This window comes from Pelodiscus sinensis, chromosome 2 (genome assembly GCF_049634645.1).
Source record: "Pelodiscus sinensis isolate JC-2024 chromosome 2, ASM4963464v1, whole genome shotgun sequence".
NCBI lineage: Eukaryota > Metazoa > Chordata > Testudines > Trionychidae > Pelodiscus > Pelodiscus sinensis.
The window spans coordinates 177284566-177299604 of record NC_134712.1 but is presented as its reverse complement, the minus strand read 5'-3'; the positions used below and the strand labels follow the sequence as shown (position 1 = coordinate 177299604).

The 15039-nt window shown below is 40.7% G+C and overlaps 1 protein-coding gene across 10 annotated transcripts in view; it reads right to left on the bottom strand.

Moving 5' to 3' along the window:
• ULK4 (unc-51 like kinase 4) overlaps window positions 1–15039 on the bottom strand; it is a 421715-nt gene that overhangs the window by 180311 nt on the left and 226365 nt on the right. The window contains exon 32 of one of the 10 annotated variants that reach the window (XM_075921859.1): window positions 11299–12273. The exons of the other annotated variants lie outside the window; for them this stretch is intronic. Within the exon in view, the coding sequence (XP_075777974.1) occupies window positions 12250–12273 (24 nt within the window). The 3' untranslated portion in view covers window positions 11299–12249. Of the gene's footprint in view, window positions 1–11298; window positions 12274–15039 lie in introns of those variants that run through there. 10 annotated transcript variants of the gene reach the window in all.

The following is a 15039-nucleotide window of genomic DNA, read 5'->3' as shown; positions in this document are numbered from 1 at the left end:
AAGTTTTTCTGGGATGGTGTCACAGCTTCTATGATCCACACAAGTTTGTTTTATGTTTTTCCGTCTTGGCATAATTGAGGAAAGAACATATGTAATTGTTTTTGTTGGTCTGAGTAACAAGCAACATTTTCCCTTTAATAGTGAGGCTCAAATTTAGAAGGCAGTATTTCAAGTAAATAATACAACAGAATACCTAAACAGTGGCAGAGGAATTTTTATGTTCCAAAACAAAGACACAGAATTATTCACAGAAGTGATGTCTTCCAACCTCTGGAATTTGTTCATATTTTAAGATAACTGTTTCCTCAGTTGGAAGTATTTTGAAGTAAAGCTAGATCAGGGGTGGGCAATAAGCAGCCCGTGGACCGGACAACGTTAGCTAGAATTAGCCCGACTGGTGGCTGCCAGACATTTTATTTACCTGCATATCTGCAGGCACAGCTGATTGCAGCTCCTGTTGATCCCGGTTGATCTGGTCTTTTCTAGAGCTGCGGGAAGCACCGCAGGCCAGAATATTGCTTTCTGTGGCTCCCACTGGCTGGGAATGGTGAACCACAGCCAACAGGGGCTGTGAACAGCTGTGCCTGTGGACATGCAGGTAAATAAAGCATCTGGTAGCTCTCCAGGGACTAGCCCTGGTAAACCATGTCCAATCTTCAGGCTGCTTATTGCCCACCCGTAAGTTAGACTATGCAATAGCATCTGAAGAGGGAACAAGTTAGATAGAACAAGTCAGGAGAAGAGAGAGAGAAAAAAGCTTATCCCAGAGTGGAGAGGCAAAATAAGAAAGTAATCCTTTTTGCTATGGCAAAGATTCTGTAGAATCTTCTAAATTACATCTATTTTTCCTATCAATTTGAAGGAGCAGTCAGTTCCAACTAAAAGCATTATAAGGTCACAATCATTCTTCGCAGCTGCAGCAGCTCTCTAGTCACTGAGAAGCTGCAATTAAACAGCAGTAATAGATTTTTAAGACTCTAATTCTGTCCCTTTGTTATCCCCCAGGCACTCATGCAGAATGCAGACACCATTGCTCCCAAGCCAGGGAACCCAGTCATGCTACACAACCCAAACTGGTCACAGTCAAATAAGCAGCGGCATGGCCAGGGCCTCCCTCCCAGCTGTGGGCCTGCTAGTATCAGCAGGTGATCAGGGAAGTCATTATTACACTTTTTGCAACAGTTTTAAGGAGCCTATATAGAAAGGGATCCCCAATGCATGCTGAAGCATTCTTTGTGTATGTGTCTTGCATTGGCAGAATGGCACCTCTTATTGGTTGCGACCAGCTCTGGACCCCAGTTCCTATACTTAAATGAGGAACAAAGGCACAAGTTGGCCTTTAAAAATAGACTTTAACTCAGAATTGTGAAAATCAAAGAAAATAACATATATTCTGCTTTTTGTAAATATCTGCAAAGGCATATCAGTTAACCTGCGTGAAAAGAAAGTATGCTCATGACAGTTACGTGATCTCACCCATAATTTATTCTACTTTTATAGTAGATGCATAGGAGGATCAAAGGCAAAATCAAGAATGACTTCATCAGCAAAACAGAAAGCTTTTCTAAACAAGTTCCACTTCACTTTCAAAGACAGAGCAAGTTCTCCTGTGCTTCTTATTATGGATGATGTGTTCATAATTCTTTATAAGATAATTACCAAATGATTTACTATACAGTTACTTTTAGGGTCATCTGTAAAATTTTGGTGCTACTTTTATGTCTATGTATGCATTTTGGAGACTAATTTTAGGCACCCAAATTTGATTTTTTTCTGTTTTATTTATAAGTTATAAAGATCAATACCATAAAATAGTGTATGATTTCTTACAATTATTAGTTAAGTTAGCTCTTCATATCTACTGTCAAGTGATTTGGCTAATGTGAGAGTAGGAAAACCTAAGTTACTCTTGAGGGAATTCTGTGCCAATGTTTTTTTTAATGGCAAAATTCTGCATATTTTGTTAAGCAATAAATATGGAGGCTCTAGAATGACAGTGAGGAGTACAGACCACTTGCTTCACAGAGCTGGGAGGTCACCCTGAAGCTCCTACCTCAGGATATAGACTCGATGATGAGACTACACTCGATCCTGACACACATGCCCAACTATAGAGGGACTTTGTGTGCGCGCGCGTGTGTGTGTGTGGAAATCTAGGTTTGGTGTAAGAAGGTTTGGTGTGTGGGGGTTTCTAGGGGTAATGGGGATTTGGATGCACAGGGACTCATTGGGGAGTTCTGGGAGCAGGGGCAATAGGATTCTGCAGGAGGGACCAGATGAAGATATCTGGGCTTCAGCAGCAGTATCCAGGTGTGAGTGGATGGGACTCAGCATAGGAGTGTGGGATTTGGTGGGCTGGGATCTGGGTGCATCTGGTTAGGTTTTAATGGGTTGTGTGGCTCATCAGGGTGGTCTAGGTGCAACAGTGGTGATGCTTGTCAGGGTTGGGGTTCAAATACAGGGTGCTTAGAGCAAGGGAGTGAAACTTGGTGTATGGGGTTTGAGCATGGAGGATTCCAGATGCATGCAAGATAGATGGACAGGGAAATAGCTCCCTCTACAGAAACCCCTTCCTCTGCAGCTGATGGTAGGAAAACTGCTCTGGGCATGCGAAACAACATGCCTGAACTGCTCGGGATGCACATGCAGCTTCTCTTGTGGCTTACCTTTGCTTGTCTATCAAAAGTCATTTTTTTGTTGGGAAGCAAAGAAACGGGGGGAGGGGAGGGAAGGGGCACGAATTCAAAGGCCCAGAATTCCCCCAAGAGAGTTACTAAGTATAAAGCCTGCAATCCCAAGAGTGTATATTTTTTCATAGAATCATAGAACTGGAAGGGATCTCGAGAGGTCATCAAGTCTAGTACCCTGCCCTCACAGCAGGACCCAGTACCATCTAGACCATCCCTGATAGACGTCTATCTAACCTGCTCTTAAATATCTCCAGAGATGGAGATTCACAACCTCCCTAGGCAATTTATTCCAGTGTTTAACCACCCTGACTGTTAGGAAGCTTTTCCTAATGTCCAATCTAAATCTCCCTTGCTGCAGTTTAAGCCCATTGCTTCTTGTCCTATCCTCAGAGGCCAAGGAGAACAATTTGTCTCCCTCCTCCATGTGACACCCTTTTAGATACCTGAAAACCTCTATTATGTCCCCTCTCAGTCTTCGCCTTTCCGAACTAAACAAGCCCAATTCTTTCAGTCTTCCTTCATAGGTCATGCTCTCTAGACCTTTTATCATTCTTGTTGCTCTTCTCTAGACCTTCTCTAATTTCTCCACATCTTTCTTGAAATGTGGTGCCCAGAACTGGATACAATACTCCAATTGAGGCCTGATCAGCTCAGAGTAGAGCAGAAGAATGACTTCTCGTGTCTTGCTCACAAGACTCCTGTTAATGCATCCCAGAATCATGTTTGCTTTTTTTTTTGCAACAGAGTCACACTGTTGACTCATATTTAGCTTGTGGCCCACTATGACACCTAAATCCCTTTTGCAGTGCTCCTTCCTAGACAAGTTGCCTCCCATGCTGTATGTGTGAAACAGATTGTTTCTTCTTAAGTGGAGTACTTTGCATTTGTTCTTCTTAAATTTCATCCTATTTATCTATTAAATTTTGCATTTAATAGCATTTATAAGCTTGTTTCTGGAGTGAACAGATGCCCCTAACAGGTTACATGATAGGTTAGATATCTACTTTTTTAAAAAGTGCCTTGAACATAAATGGCATAGTTCATATTAAAATGTATAAATGTCTATCTTTTCTTGTTAAGATTCTGATCACCCAAGTACACAAAATACAAGTAAAATGACCTGTCGAGTAATACTTATAAAATAATGACTTGAAATTCTATGGTATTATTAGTGTACCTTGAAGGGCTTACTATTGAACAACATGTGGAGTGCAAGCTTAACTTAAGTTTTCTGAAACTTACCTATTGAGAATCATTTGGTTTTTTTGTATTGATGGACTGCAGTCTAGGTCATTAAATTACTTATTATTCTTACTGAGTATTATCAGTTTGCTTGATGCTGTCCTATCCACCTCAGCAACTTCCCTATCCCTAGACATGAGAAGTAATTCTTCTATTATATATAACTGATTAGGGCTCAAATGGAATACTGTGTCCAGTTCTGGGCACTGCATTTCAGGGAAGATGTGGAGAAATTGGAGAGGCTCCAGAGAAGTCACAAAAATGATGAAAGGTCTAGAAAACATGACTTATGAGCAAAGACTGAAAGAACTGGGTTTGTTTATTTTGGAAAAAGAGAAGACAGAGGGGACATGATAGCTGAATGGGATTGCATGTCTCCAGCAATGCGTTGCCTGACAGCTGCAGGGAAGGCGCCAGCCCTTTAAATAGAAACAGTTAAAAGGGTTCGCAGCCCAGCACCTCTAGTGTGTTGCTAGGGAGCCAGAGACGTGAGCCCTTTCAACTGCTTCTATTCCTGGGTGTGATGCAGGTGCAAGCCCTTTAAACAGAAGCAATAGAAAAGAGCTCACAGCTCTGCCCCACTGGCTCGTTGCCTGGGAGCTGCCTGGAGGTACAAACCCTTTCAACTGCTTCTATTCAAAGGGCTTGTGCCTGCCAGGCAGCTACCAGATAACAGGTTAGCAGTGGGGGCCAGGAGCTATAAGCCCTATTATATGAAATCTAAGCCTCCACCCCAGACAACTGTTAGAAGGCTAGACCCTGGCACCCTCCCTTCTGGTCTAGATCCCTTCCATTGGCCAGAAGTCGAGGGTAGGGACCCCAGGCCAAGCAAAGCTCCCAGTAGGGGAGCTCTCCACCCTGCCCCTTCCACCTGAAGCCCTGTCCCTTCTGGGTTGGTCCGCAGCCACTTCTGAAATTTGTGAAGTGGTTCCCCTTCAAAAAATATTACCCACCTCTGATTATTTAGATGGTGCTTGGTTCTGCCATGAGTGCAGGGGACTGGATTTGACCTCCAGTTTTAGAATAATAAAATACTATCTCCCTCAATAACGACACCAAAAGCATTGTGACTCATGGCACTTGACACTGATTGGAAGATAGCATAAGGAGTACACAGTGGCTTAGAGAAATTCCTGGGTCTGATGTCTATACAATAGCATTCCAAAAGATGGCCTGTGAGCTTTCTACAAACAACCAGTAATTCACAGTTCATCCTAATTATTGAGAGAGATATGTACAGAGGATATTGATAGAGTTATGTAATTGTACTAAAGACTAGGCTTTTAATATATGTAAGGAAGTTAACATTTTTCTGTACAGGCAGGAGGAAGGCAACTCTTACCTCCCTCTGGCTGATCATTGTATATGGTGTATCTTACAATGTAAGTCTACTAGTGTACACAGTTAGTTAGCTCCTCAAAATTACAAAGTCAATAAGAGATGACAAAATATACAAGAAGGAACACATAGCAGGAAAGTGTCCTCTTTATGAGTAAGATCATATACAGAGAGAAACCCAGTATCCATCATCTCAGGGACAAACTGCTACCAGGCTTGTGTTATGAATGGAGGGTCACAGCTGGCGAGGCAGTTAATTACTGGGAGAAAGACTTTGCATGAGCTAACCTTTGTGGGACAAAAGAATGTCTTGATAGTTAAGGGTAGGCTCTCATATGCATATTATGATTTTGCTTTAGATGTAATCGTTTGTTCCCAATACTTTTACAAACTTGCTATTTCTTAAGAACATCAGAAAAACTATACTGCATCATCCTGTCTTCCAACAGTGGCCAATGCCAAAACATTTGGAGGGGAATGAATAGAACAAGCAATCATCAAGCAATTCATCTTCTGTCATTCAACCCCAGCTTCTGGTAATCAGAGGTTAGGAACATCCAGAACCTGAAATTGTATCCCTGACCATTTTAACTAAGAGCCATTGAATCCGCTATTGTCCAGGAATTTATCTAATTCTTTCTTTAACACAGTTTTGGACTTCACAACATTCCCTGGCAATGTAATTCACAGGTTGACTACATGTTGAGTGAAGAAATACTTCCACTGTTTGTTTTAAATCTGCTGACTAGTAAGTTCATTATGTGACTGCTGGATCTTGTGTTATGAGAAGGTGTAAATTACACTTCCTTTGTCACATTCTCCACGCCATTCATGATTTTATAGACCTGTATCATATCCCCTTCTTAGTCATGTTTTTTCCCAAGGTAAGTCCACCCAGTCTTTTTAATCTCACATGGAAGCTGTACCATAACCTTAATTTTGATGCCTTTCTTTGTACCTTTTCCAGTGCTAATATATCATTTATAAGATGTGGTGACCAAAACCACACATAGTATTCAAGGTGTGGGGGTAACATGAATTTGTGGCATGAATATTGAATCTCTATTGTTTGCTTAATAAACATAAACTTGGATTTCTCTATAAATGTATCAAAGTGCTGCGTGTTAAAAACGGCAGTAGGCTGCTGTGAAAGGAGTCTGGGCATTCAGGATAGATGCTTTTGGGTTACAGAGGAACAGTGGGGCTAGTGGTGGCTGACAAGGGACGCTTGTGTTCGCCACAGCTGGTGCAGTCAAGGAGTTGATCCCTGGCAGGTACAAAGATTTCTTTATGCTAAGGGCAGGTGATTAAGAGTGCCTCCTTGGGTATTCTTGGGAAGCATCACAAGCATGTCCATATCTCTGCTCCAATACATGCAAAAGCCAGGGATGATCAAGTGTCAATTTTTTTTTCAAAATGCTATGCCTTTCAATCTTTGATAGAGATATACTGGTGGCTGAATAGGTTAAAGATAAAAACAGAACTCTCACATGATGAGAGGTAGCTATGAGGAGGATATTTAGCCTGGAAAGAAAGACAGATATTGTGTGCACAATTAAAAAGTGCATTCAATTTTAGAGGCATTATGTGTTCAAGCGGTATTGCACATTGTCAATTTAAGGAGAAAAAAAAAATCAATGGAATTGTAATACCTCTGTAACCAGAATGAACTTTAACGTGCTCTTTGTGTAAGTGTCCTTCACTAGTGAATTTAAGATTATGAAGACTAGTTAATAATTTCCTATATTTTTTACATTGTACTAAGAAGATGGGGCCAATCAGGGAAATTCCTGGACTAATTACAAATGTAAAATAAATAAATAGAAACAATTTTCATTCATTGAAGTCATGAGTTTAATTCACTATCACAGGCGTTCATAGGCCAAATTTTCTGATGACTTAACTTCCTGCTGCTTAAGTGAAAGTCAACTTCTACTGTTTGGAGCTTCTCCTGTGAGAATTCTACCTGTTTAGATGGATTCTTTAACTGATATAAAGCTTAGCAAGAGATGCATCAGTCAGGAAGGATAGTGCCTATCAGTGATGGGAAGGGGACATATCAGAGTGAGGATCCACTACAGGTTGAACCTCTCTAGTTCAGCACACTTGGGACCTGACCAAGAGAATTTGCTGAACCATGGGAGATCCGTATTGTCTGGCAGCATTACTAACACTTTCACTGCTCACTGAGCTCTTCGGAGACATTTAGGCATAAATTAGAGATAAACAACAGCACAGAGCATTGAGAATCAGAAGTGGTGGCTGTAAACAAACTTGATGGGACTGCAGGAAACTTGACCACACCCATGGTAAGTGGATATCTGGCTAACTAAAATCATGCTGGACTAGAGAAGTTCAACTTTTACATCTAAATATCTGATGGTGGAAGATCTTCCACCAGCACCATAAGTTAAAGTTGTCCTCCTACAGCTTTAACTTACACCAAAGTTGAGCAACTGAGTGTCAAGGAGCCATACCAGGATCTTCTCTGTGCTTGAGTTCTGTTTAGATGCAATGGAGAACTGAGTGCCTTATACCCTGGATAGTTCTGTTTCTTAAAGTGATCCAAGATAGAGGCAATAATATATAATCAAAGCATATACGTATGAAAGAAAGAGTCTAGGAAGGAATTTTCTCCCATATACAGAATCACACACTTGAGCAGCTGCATGTTTGGGGGGTACAGGAGATATGACTTTTTCTAAAAAATTAAGTATTGGATAGGACTAGAGGAAATGTATGAAAGAATGTACCTATTGTTTTAACTGATATAAGGATATATATTCATAGGCTGTTTAACATATCAGCCTTTCTTGACTACAGTGAAGGGGAATATCTAAGACTATCTTAATTTTTAAATATTAACAGTGAGTTACACTAAGACAATTATTGAAGAGGTTAATCTTATCGGAATTCTGCTCCACTTCATACCATGGAATCTATTTTCCTTGAATAGTTGTTCCTACTTAGGACATTTACAATACATTTGAGAAGGAGTGAAAGATATATAGAAAGAGGAAAATATCTGAAATATAGCTGAGAAACTGGTAGCTGGAGTTTAAAATGGGACAATATAGTATATTAACTGCTTTTATTTCTTAATGGAATATGCACATTTCCATACGCTTTGTGCAAAAGTGGCTTGGTGTCAAAGAGCCTAAATGAGGTCTGAGAAAGGATAATGTACCTTTAATGATTCAAATAGCAACTAAATTAAGTCTAATCATGTTCCATTAAGCATACTCTAGCTCCCATTTTTACTAAATTATTTTATTACAATTTTCCTACTGTCTACTGAAATAGCCTTTTACAGCAATTTAGTTCCCTACCATAAACAAGTCTCATTTTTCACAATGAAGTCCCTTGAGATTAGTTGGAAGAGATAGATCATCTAAATTTTGCCATTCCTGCAGCCACAAAGATTCACAGAGATGACTATTTTATTTTCCTATTTTCAGCTGAAATTATTAAGACATAATTTAGGATCTTATTCATGAGTACTGGACCGTCTGTTATGTAGATGCCATTCAGCCAATAAGCATCATCCATCCCAATTTTAATAAGGGCAGCAGGTATAATTTCCCTTCAGTCTCTGGAGAGTTCTTCACTAAATAGACTTCACAAAATATATCTCCATTTTTTAATAGAATCTTATTCAGATATTCAATATTTTATCAGATTCCATTCTTATTGATTGAAAGTGCTAGTCTGTTTGCTTTCTTTCCTGCAGTGCCATCCAGATGTGAGTCCTAAAGAGAGCTACATGCATTGAATTTAAAATGCCTTCTAAGAACTTGTCACAGGGCATGCAAATGTGGAACCTTATATAATAAAGTAATGGACTCTTTACAGAATAACCCTCAATAGTTCTGTTTTGCCCTGCATGTAGAAAATAATCTGGTTCCATTCCCAATCTCACATGTTAAGTATGTGTTAAGAAATTTTAAAAAACACTTTATACAAAATATTTGCCTGCAGAATGAACTAAACTATACTGTGAAGAGTGTGAGTAGGCTATGATTCAAACTTAGTAAACACAAGTTGGTGTGTATTGCTTATCACAACTTGTTAGTAAGAAATTTTAAACATGCTAAATATGAAAAGGAATGAAAATATGCTTTAGGGCAAAATTCTGCTACTCTTCCCCAAAGTAGTAAAGGACTACTTGCATAGTAAGGCAATAAAAATGAAGAAGGCAGAATCTGACCCTAGTGCAATGGAAAAAATAGCTTACAAGAAGAAATGAAGAGAAAAAAAAATGCAGTCTCCCTATTTTCTAGTGAAATTTCATTTGAGATGGCACCATTGCTCATAGCAGGAAGCATAAGGTTTAACATATAAATTAGCAAGATTAGAAATATATATGGTTACATTTAATCATTTTTCCTATACAGGCAGTCTCCGAGTTACGCGGATCCGACTTATGTCGGATCCGCAGTTACGAACGGGGCCCATCTCCCTGGTCTCCAGCAGACCAGGGAGAGGAAGCAAAGCGGCGGAGCACGCGGGCAGCGGACAGCCCAGACGCGTCTGGGCTGCCCGCGTGCTCCTTGGCTTTGCTCTGCTTTGCTCCCCGTCCCCCTGGTCTGCAGACCAGGGGGACGGGGAGCAAAGCAGAGCAAAGCCGCAGAACACGCGGGCAGCGGACAGCCCAGACGCGTCTGGGCTGCCCGCGTGTTCCGCGGCTTTGCTCCCCGTCCTCCTGGTCTGCAGACCAGGGAGATGGGGAGCAAAGCCACGGAGCCCGAGGGCAGCAGGACAGCCACGGCGCGTCTGGGCTGTCCCACTACCCCCGTACTCCGCGGCTTTGCTCCGGACGCCTGTGGTACAGCAGCTGGGGCGCTGCCGGTTGGTCCCATAGTGCCGCTCTGGGCACTACTGGACCAACCTGGCAGCACCCCAGCTGCTCTGCCCCAGGCGTCCTGATTCAGCCACTGGACCAACCTGGCAGCGGTTGAATCAGGACGCCTGGGGCAGAGCAGCTTGGGTGCTGCTGGGTTGGTCCAGTAGCGCTGAGGAGCGGCGGCGCTACTGGACCAACCCAGCAGCACCCCAGCTGCTCTGCCCCAGGCGTCCCCAAGTCAGCCGCTGTTGAAACTGACCAGTGGCTGACTACAGGAAGCGCCTGTCCCGGGTTTCCTGGAATCAGCCACTGATCAGTTTCAGCAGCAGCTGACTTGGGGATGCCTGGGGTTCTTAAGTTGAATCTGTATGTAAGTCAGAACTGGCGTCCAGATTCAGCCGCTGTTGAAACTGATCAGTTTCAGCAGCGGCTGAATCTGGACGCCAGTTCCGACTTACATACAGATTCAACTTAAGAACAAACCTACAGTCCCTATATCTTGTACGTAACCCGGGGACTCCCTGTACCTAATTTTAGTTACTTTTGGCCTTTTTATCATACTATTTCTAGAAGATGTCTAATTATAATAAAAGCCTTTAAAATACATACAAACAAGATGCATTTAGAAATTAAATATACCACTGTGTCTGTCCTGCTCTAATGTTAGTAAAAATAACAAGACAAAGTAGACACATTAAGTTTAATTAACATTCTGTTGCATGGAGTATTAATGTATATCAGATGTATCATGCACAACAGAACCTGAAAATGTCAACCAGGTTTCTAGATCTATAACACAGCCAATTAGAAATCAATTTAGTTATACAAATTTACTATTCTTTTACAAGAATTATTGTGGAACACATAAAAGTCTATTGTCTGTGTCATCAGAATGTAACAGGTCAATAAATGTACAATAACTGTCGGACTTCTACAACTTTTATCTAGATGAAATGATTAAAATTATCTTAATCATTTAACAAAATAGCCATGTCACTGTACAATTCTGATTACTGGATCAATGACTCCAGCTTTGAAAAATAAACAGCTTCACCGTCACATTTATTTTCTGTAAACATTTTTGGCTTTACCTTGACATTTATGTTGCAACAAAAAACTTGTGACATATTGCAATTAGGATTGTCAATCAAAATTAACTCAACACAATTAACTCAAAAAAATTCATTGTGATTAATTTTTTTAATCACACTGTTAATGGAATAACTATTGAAATGTATTGAATATTTCTGGATGTTTTGCTACATTTTTCAATATTGATTTCCATTATAATACAAAATACAAAGTGTACAGTACTCGCTTCATATTTATCAAATATATGCACTATGAAAATTATACATAGTATTTTTTAAACTCATCTCAGACAGGTACTGTAGTAGAATCTCTTTTTCAAGAAAGTACAAATATAGATTTTTTTTGTTGCATAAAAACAATTCATGAAAAGAAAAACCATGTAAAATTTTAAAGCCTACAAATTCACCATGTCCTACTTGTTCAGCCAATCGCTAAAATAAACAAGTTTGTTTACAATGATGGGAGATACTATTGTCTTCTTATTTACAAAGCCCACCAGGGCAACACATGGGTGGGCACAAGGGGACCACATGTTCCCCCGTCCCCAAATGTTGTGGACAAGACGGAATGGCCAGTGGCTGGTGGCAGGAGTAGTGGGGAGGGCCTGTAGCCTGCAGGAGGGTCTGTCCCTCCCCCATAGTTACCAGTAGCAGCAGGGGAAACAAACCAATGGAGGTGGTCCCCTTAATTTGCTCTCCTGGCCTCACCACTCTGGGAGATGGACTGCCCCACACTCTCTGGTAGAAGTGGAGTGACTCAATGGCTGGGGGTGCAAAGCAGCTGTGAGTAACTTACTCCGCTCACCCTGCCACTACCTGTGAATGCAGTGGATCCCTGGTGCTGGCTCTGCTAGTCTCCTGGGCCATCTCGGTTGAGGGAAAGAGGTGGGGCATAGCAGGGGCAGGGAAAGTGGAGAGTAAGGATGTAGCAGGGCATAAGCAAGGGTAGGGGTGGAGCAGAGGTACCACCCTGACTGGAGGGCGTTGTCCCAGCCCTTTCCTGGGCTGGGAGTGTCAGATGACTGGGGGCTGTCTGGATTCCCCCCTAACCAGTGACCTCCGATGTTACCTGAAAGCAAGAACAGGCATTCGTATGTTACTTCTGTAGCTGACATTGCAAGGTATTTATTGTTAGATATGCTAAACATTTGTATGCCCCTTCATGCTTTGGCCACTGTGCCAGAGGACATGTTTTCATGCTGCTGATGCTTGTTTAAAAATAATGCATTAATTACATTTGTTAGTGAACTCCTCAGGGAGAACTGTGTGTCTCCTTTTCTGTTCTACCTGCTTTCTGCCATATAGTTAATGTTATAACAGTCTCAGATGATAAACCAACACATTAGTTTTAAGAACACTTCTGCTGCAGATTTGACAAAAACACAAAGAAGGTCTCAATATGAGATTTCTAAAAATAGCTAGAGCACTCACAACCCACGATTTAGGAATCTGATGTGCCTTCCAAAATCTGAGAGGGATGAGGTATAGAGCATACTAACAAAAGTCGTAAAAGAACAACACTCTGATACCGAAACTACAGAACCTGAACCACCAAAAAAGAATATCAACCTTCTGCTGATGGCATCTGACTCAATTGATGAAAATAAACATGTTAGTCACACTGCTTTGGATCATTATCAAACAGAACCCATCATCAAAAAATGTGGAAATGGCAGATGTGCTTAGAGTCTTCTTTGTTTCAGTTTTCACTAGGAAGATTGGTAGCAACTGGACACCTAACCTTGTGAATGCCAGTGAAAATGGCATAGGTTCAGAGGTTAAAATAGGGAAAGAAAAAGTTAAAAATTACTTAGACAAGTTGGAGGTCTTGGAGTCACCAGGACCTGATGAAATTTATCATAGAGTACTCCAAGAGCTGACTAAGGAGATACCTAAGGCATTAAGAAATTATCTTTGAAAAATCACAGGAGAGATTTCAGAAGATTGGAAAAGAGCAAATATAGTGCCGATCTGTAAAAAGGAAAATAAGGCCAACTCTGGAAATTACAGACCAGTCAACTTAGTTCCTCTACTTTTTATATATTTTTTTTATAATGGAGATTGCCTATCTCCTAGAACTGGAAGGGACCTTGAAAGGTCATTGAGTCTAGTCCCCTGCCTTCACAGCAGGACCAAGTACTATTCCTGATGAATTTTTGCACCAAATCCCTAAATGGCCTCCACAAGGACTGAACTCACAACCCTGGGTTTAGCAGGCCAATGCTCAAACCACTGAGCTATCCCTCCCCCCTAAACATACCAGAAAACATAATGGAGTAAATAATTAAGGAATCCATTTGCAAACATCTAGCATCAATTTATAAAGAAGAAATTGTGTCAAGATTACCTAATAGCTTTCTTTGACAGAGTAACATGCCATGTAGATAGGGGAAGCCGTAGATGTTGTATATTTAGATGTTAGAAAAGCTTTTGATATGATCTTATATCACTTTCTCATTAACAAATTAGGCAAATATAACTTGGATGGAGCTAATATAAGGTGGTTTGATAACAGTTCCAAGAAAGTAATAATCAATCAATGGTTCATAGTCATGATGGAAGGGCATAACAAGTGGGGTTCCTGAGGATTCAGTTCTGGATCTGGTCCTGTTATAAATAATACAGATAAAGGCAGAGAGTGTGTTTATAAAGTTTGTGGATGATACCAAGCTGGGAGGAGTTACAAGTGCATTATATTTCAAAATTATCTGGATAAACTGGAGAAATGGTCTGAAATAAATAGGATGAAATTCAATATGGACAAATGCAAAGTACTCCAGTTAGGAAGAAACAATCAGTTGCACAAATACAAATTTGGAAATAACTGCCTAAGGAGCAATAACGTGGAAAGCAATCTAAGGGTCATAGTGGGCTACAAGCTAAATATGAGTCAACAATGCCACACTGCTGCAAAACAACTAAATAAATAAGGCAGGCAAGCAAGCAAGCAAACAAACATCATTATAGGATATAACATCAGAGTATTTAAGCAAGAAATGGGAACTAATTCTTCCAATCCCCTCTATACTAATTAGGATTCAATTTCAGGAAAGATGTGGAGAAATTGGAGAAAGAAAAAAAAGAGAAAAAAAGATTGAAGGTCTAGGAAACATGATCTATGAGGGAAAATTGAAAGAACTGAGTTTGTTTAGTCTGGAAAATTGAAGACTCGGAGGGGCTATGGTAACAGCTTTCAAGTACCTAAAAGGTTGTTACAAAAAGGAGGGAGAAAAATTATTTTCCTTAACCTCTTGTGACAGGACAAGAAGCAATGAGCTTCAATTGCAGCAAGGGAGGTTTAGGTTGGACGTTAAGAAAAACTTCCTAACTATTAGGGTGGTCAAGCACTGGAATAAATGACGTATACAGGCTGTGGAATCACCATCATTGGAAATTTTTAACAGCAGGTTAGACAGATATTTTCAGGGATGGCTCTAGAGGGTGATTTGTCCTGACATGAATGCAAAGGATTGGACTTGAAGAATCTTGAGGTTCCTTCAAGTTCTATGATTCTATGATCAACATGGAAGCATGTCCTCTGGAATGGTGGTTGACACACGAAGAGACATGAATCTTTAGTGCACCTGGCAAGTAGATATCTTACAACTAGGGATTTCAGATGATTTAACCAAAAACACCGAATACCCCCCGCCCCAAAAAAAACACTGGGGAAAAAATTCTGTTGAGGAAAAAAAAGGGGGAAGCCCCCCTAAAAAAAGGACCCCAAGAGTTAAGCAAAATAAATAAATAAATAAATAAACAAACAAACAAACTGGCATGGACCCTTTAAGAAATGCTTTTGAGGCTTTTTGTCCCTAACAGGCTGCCGGTGGCC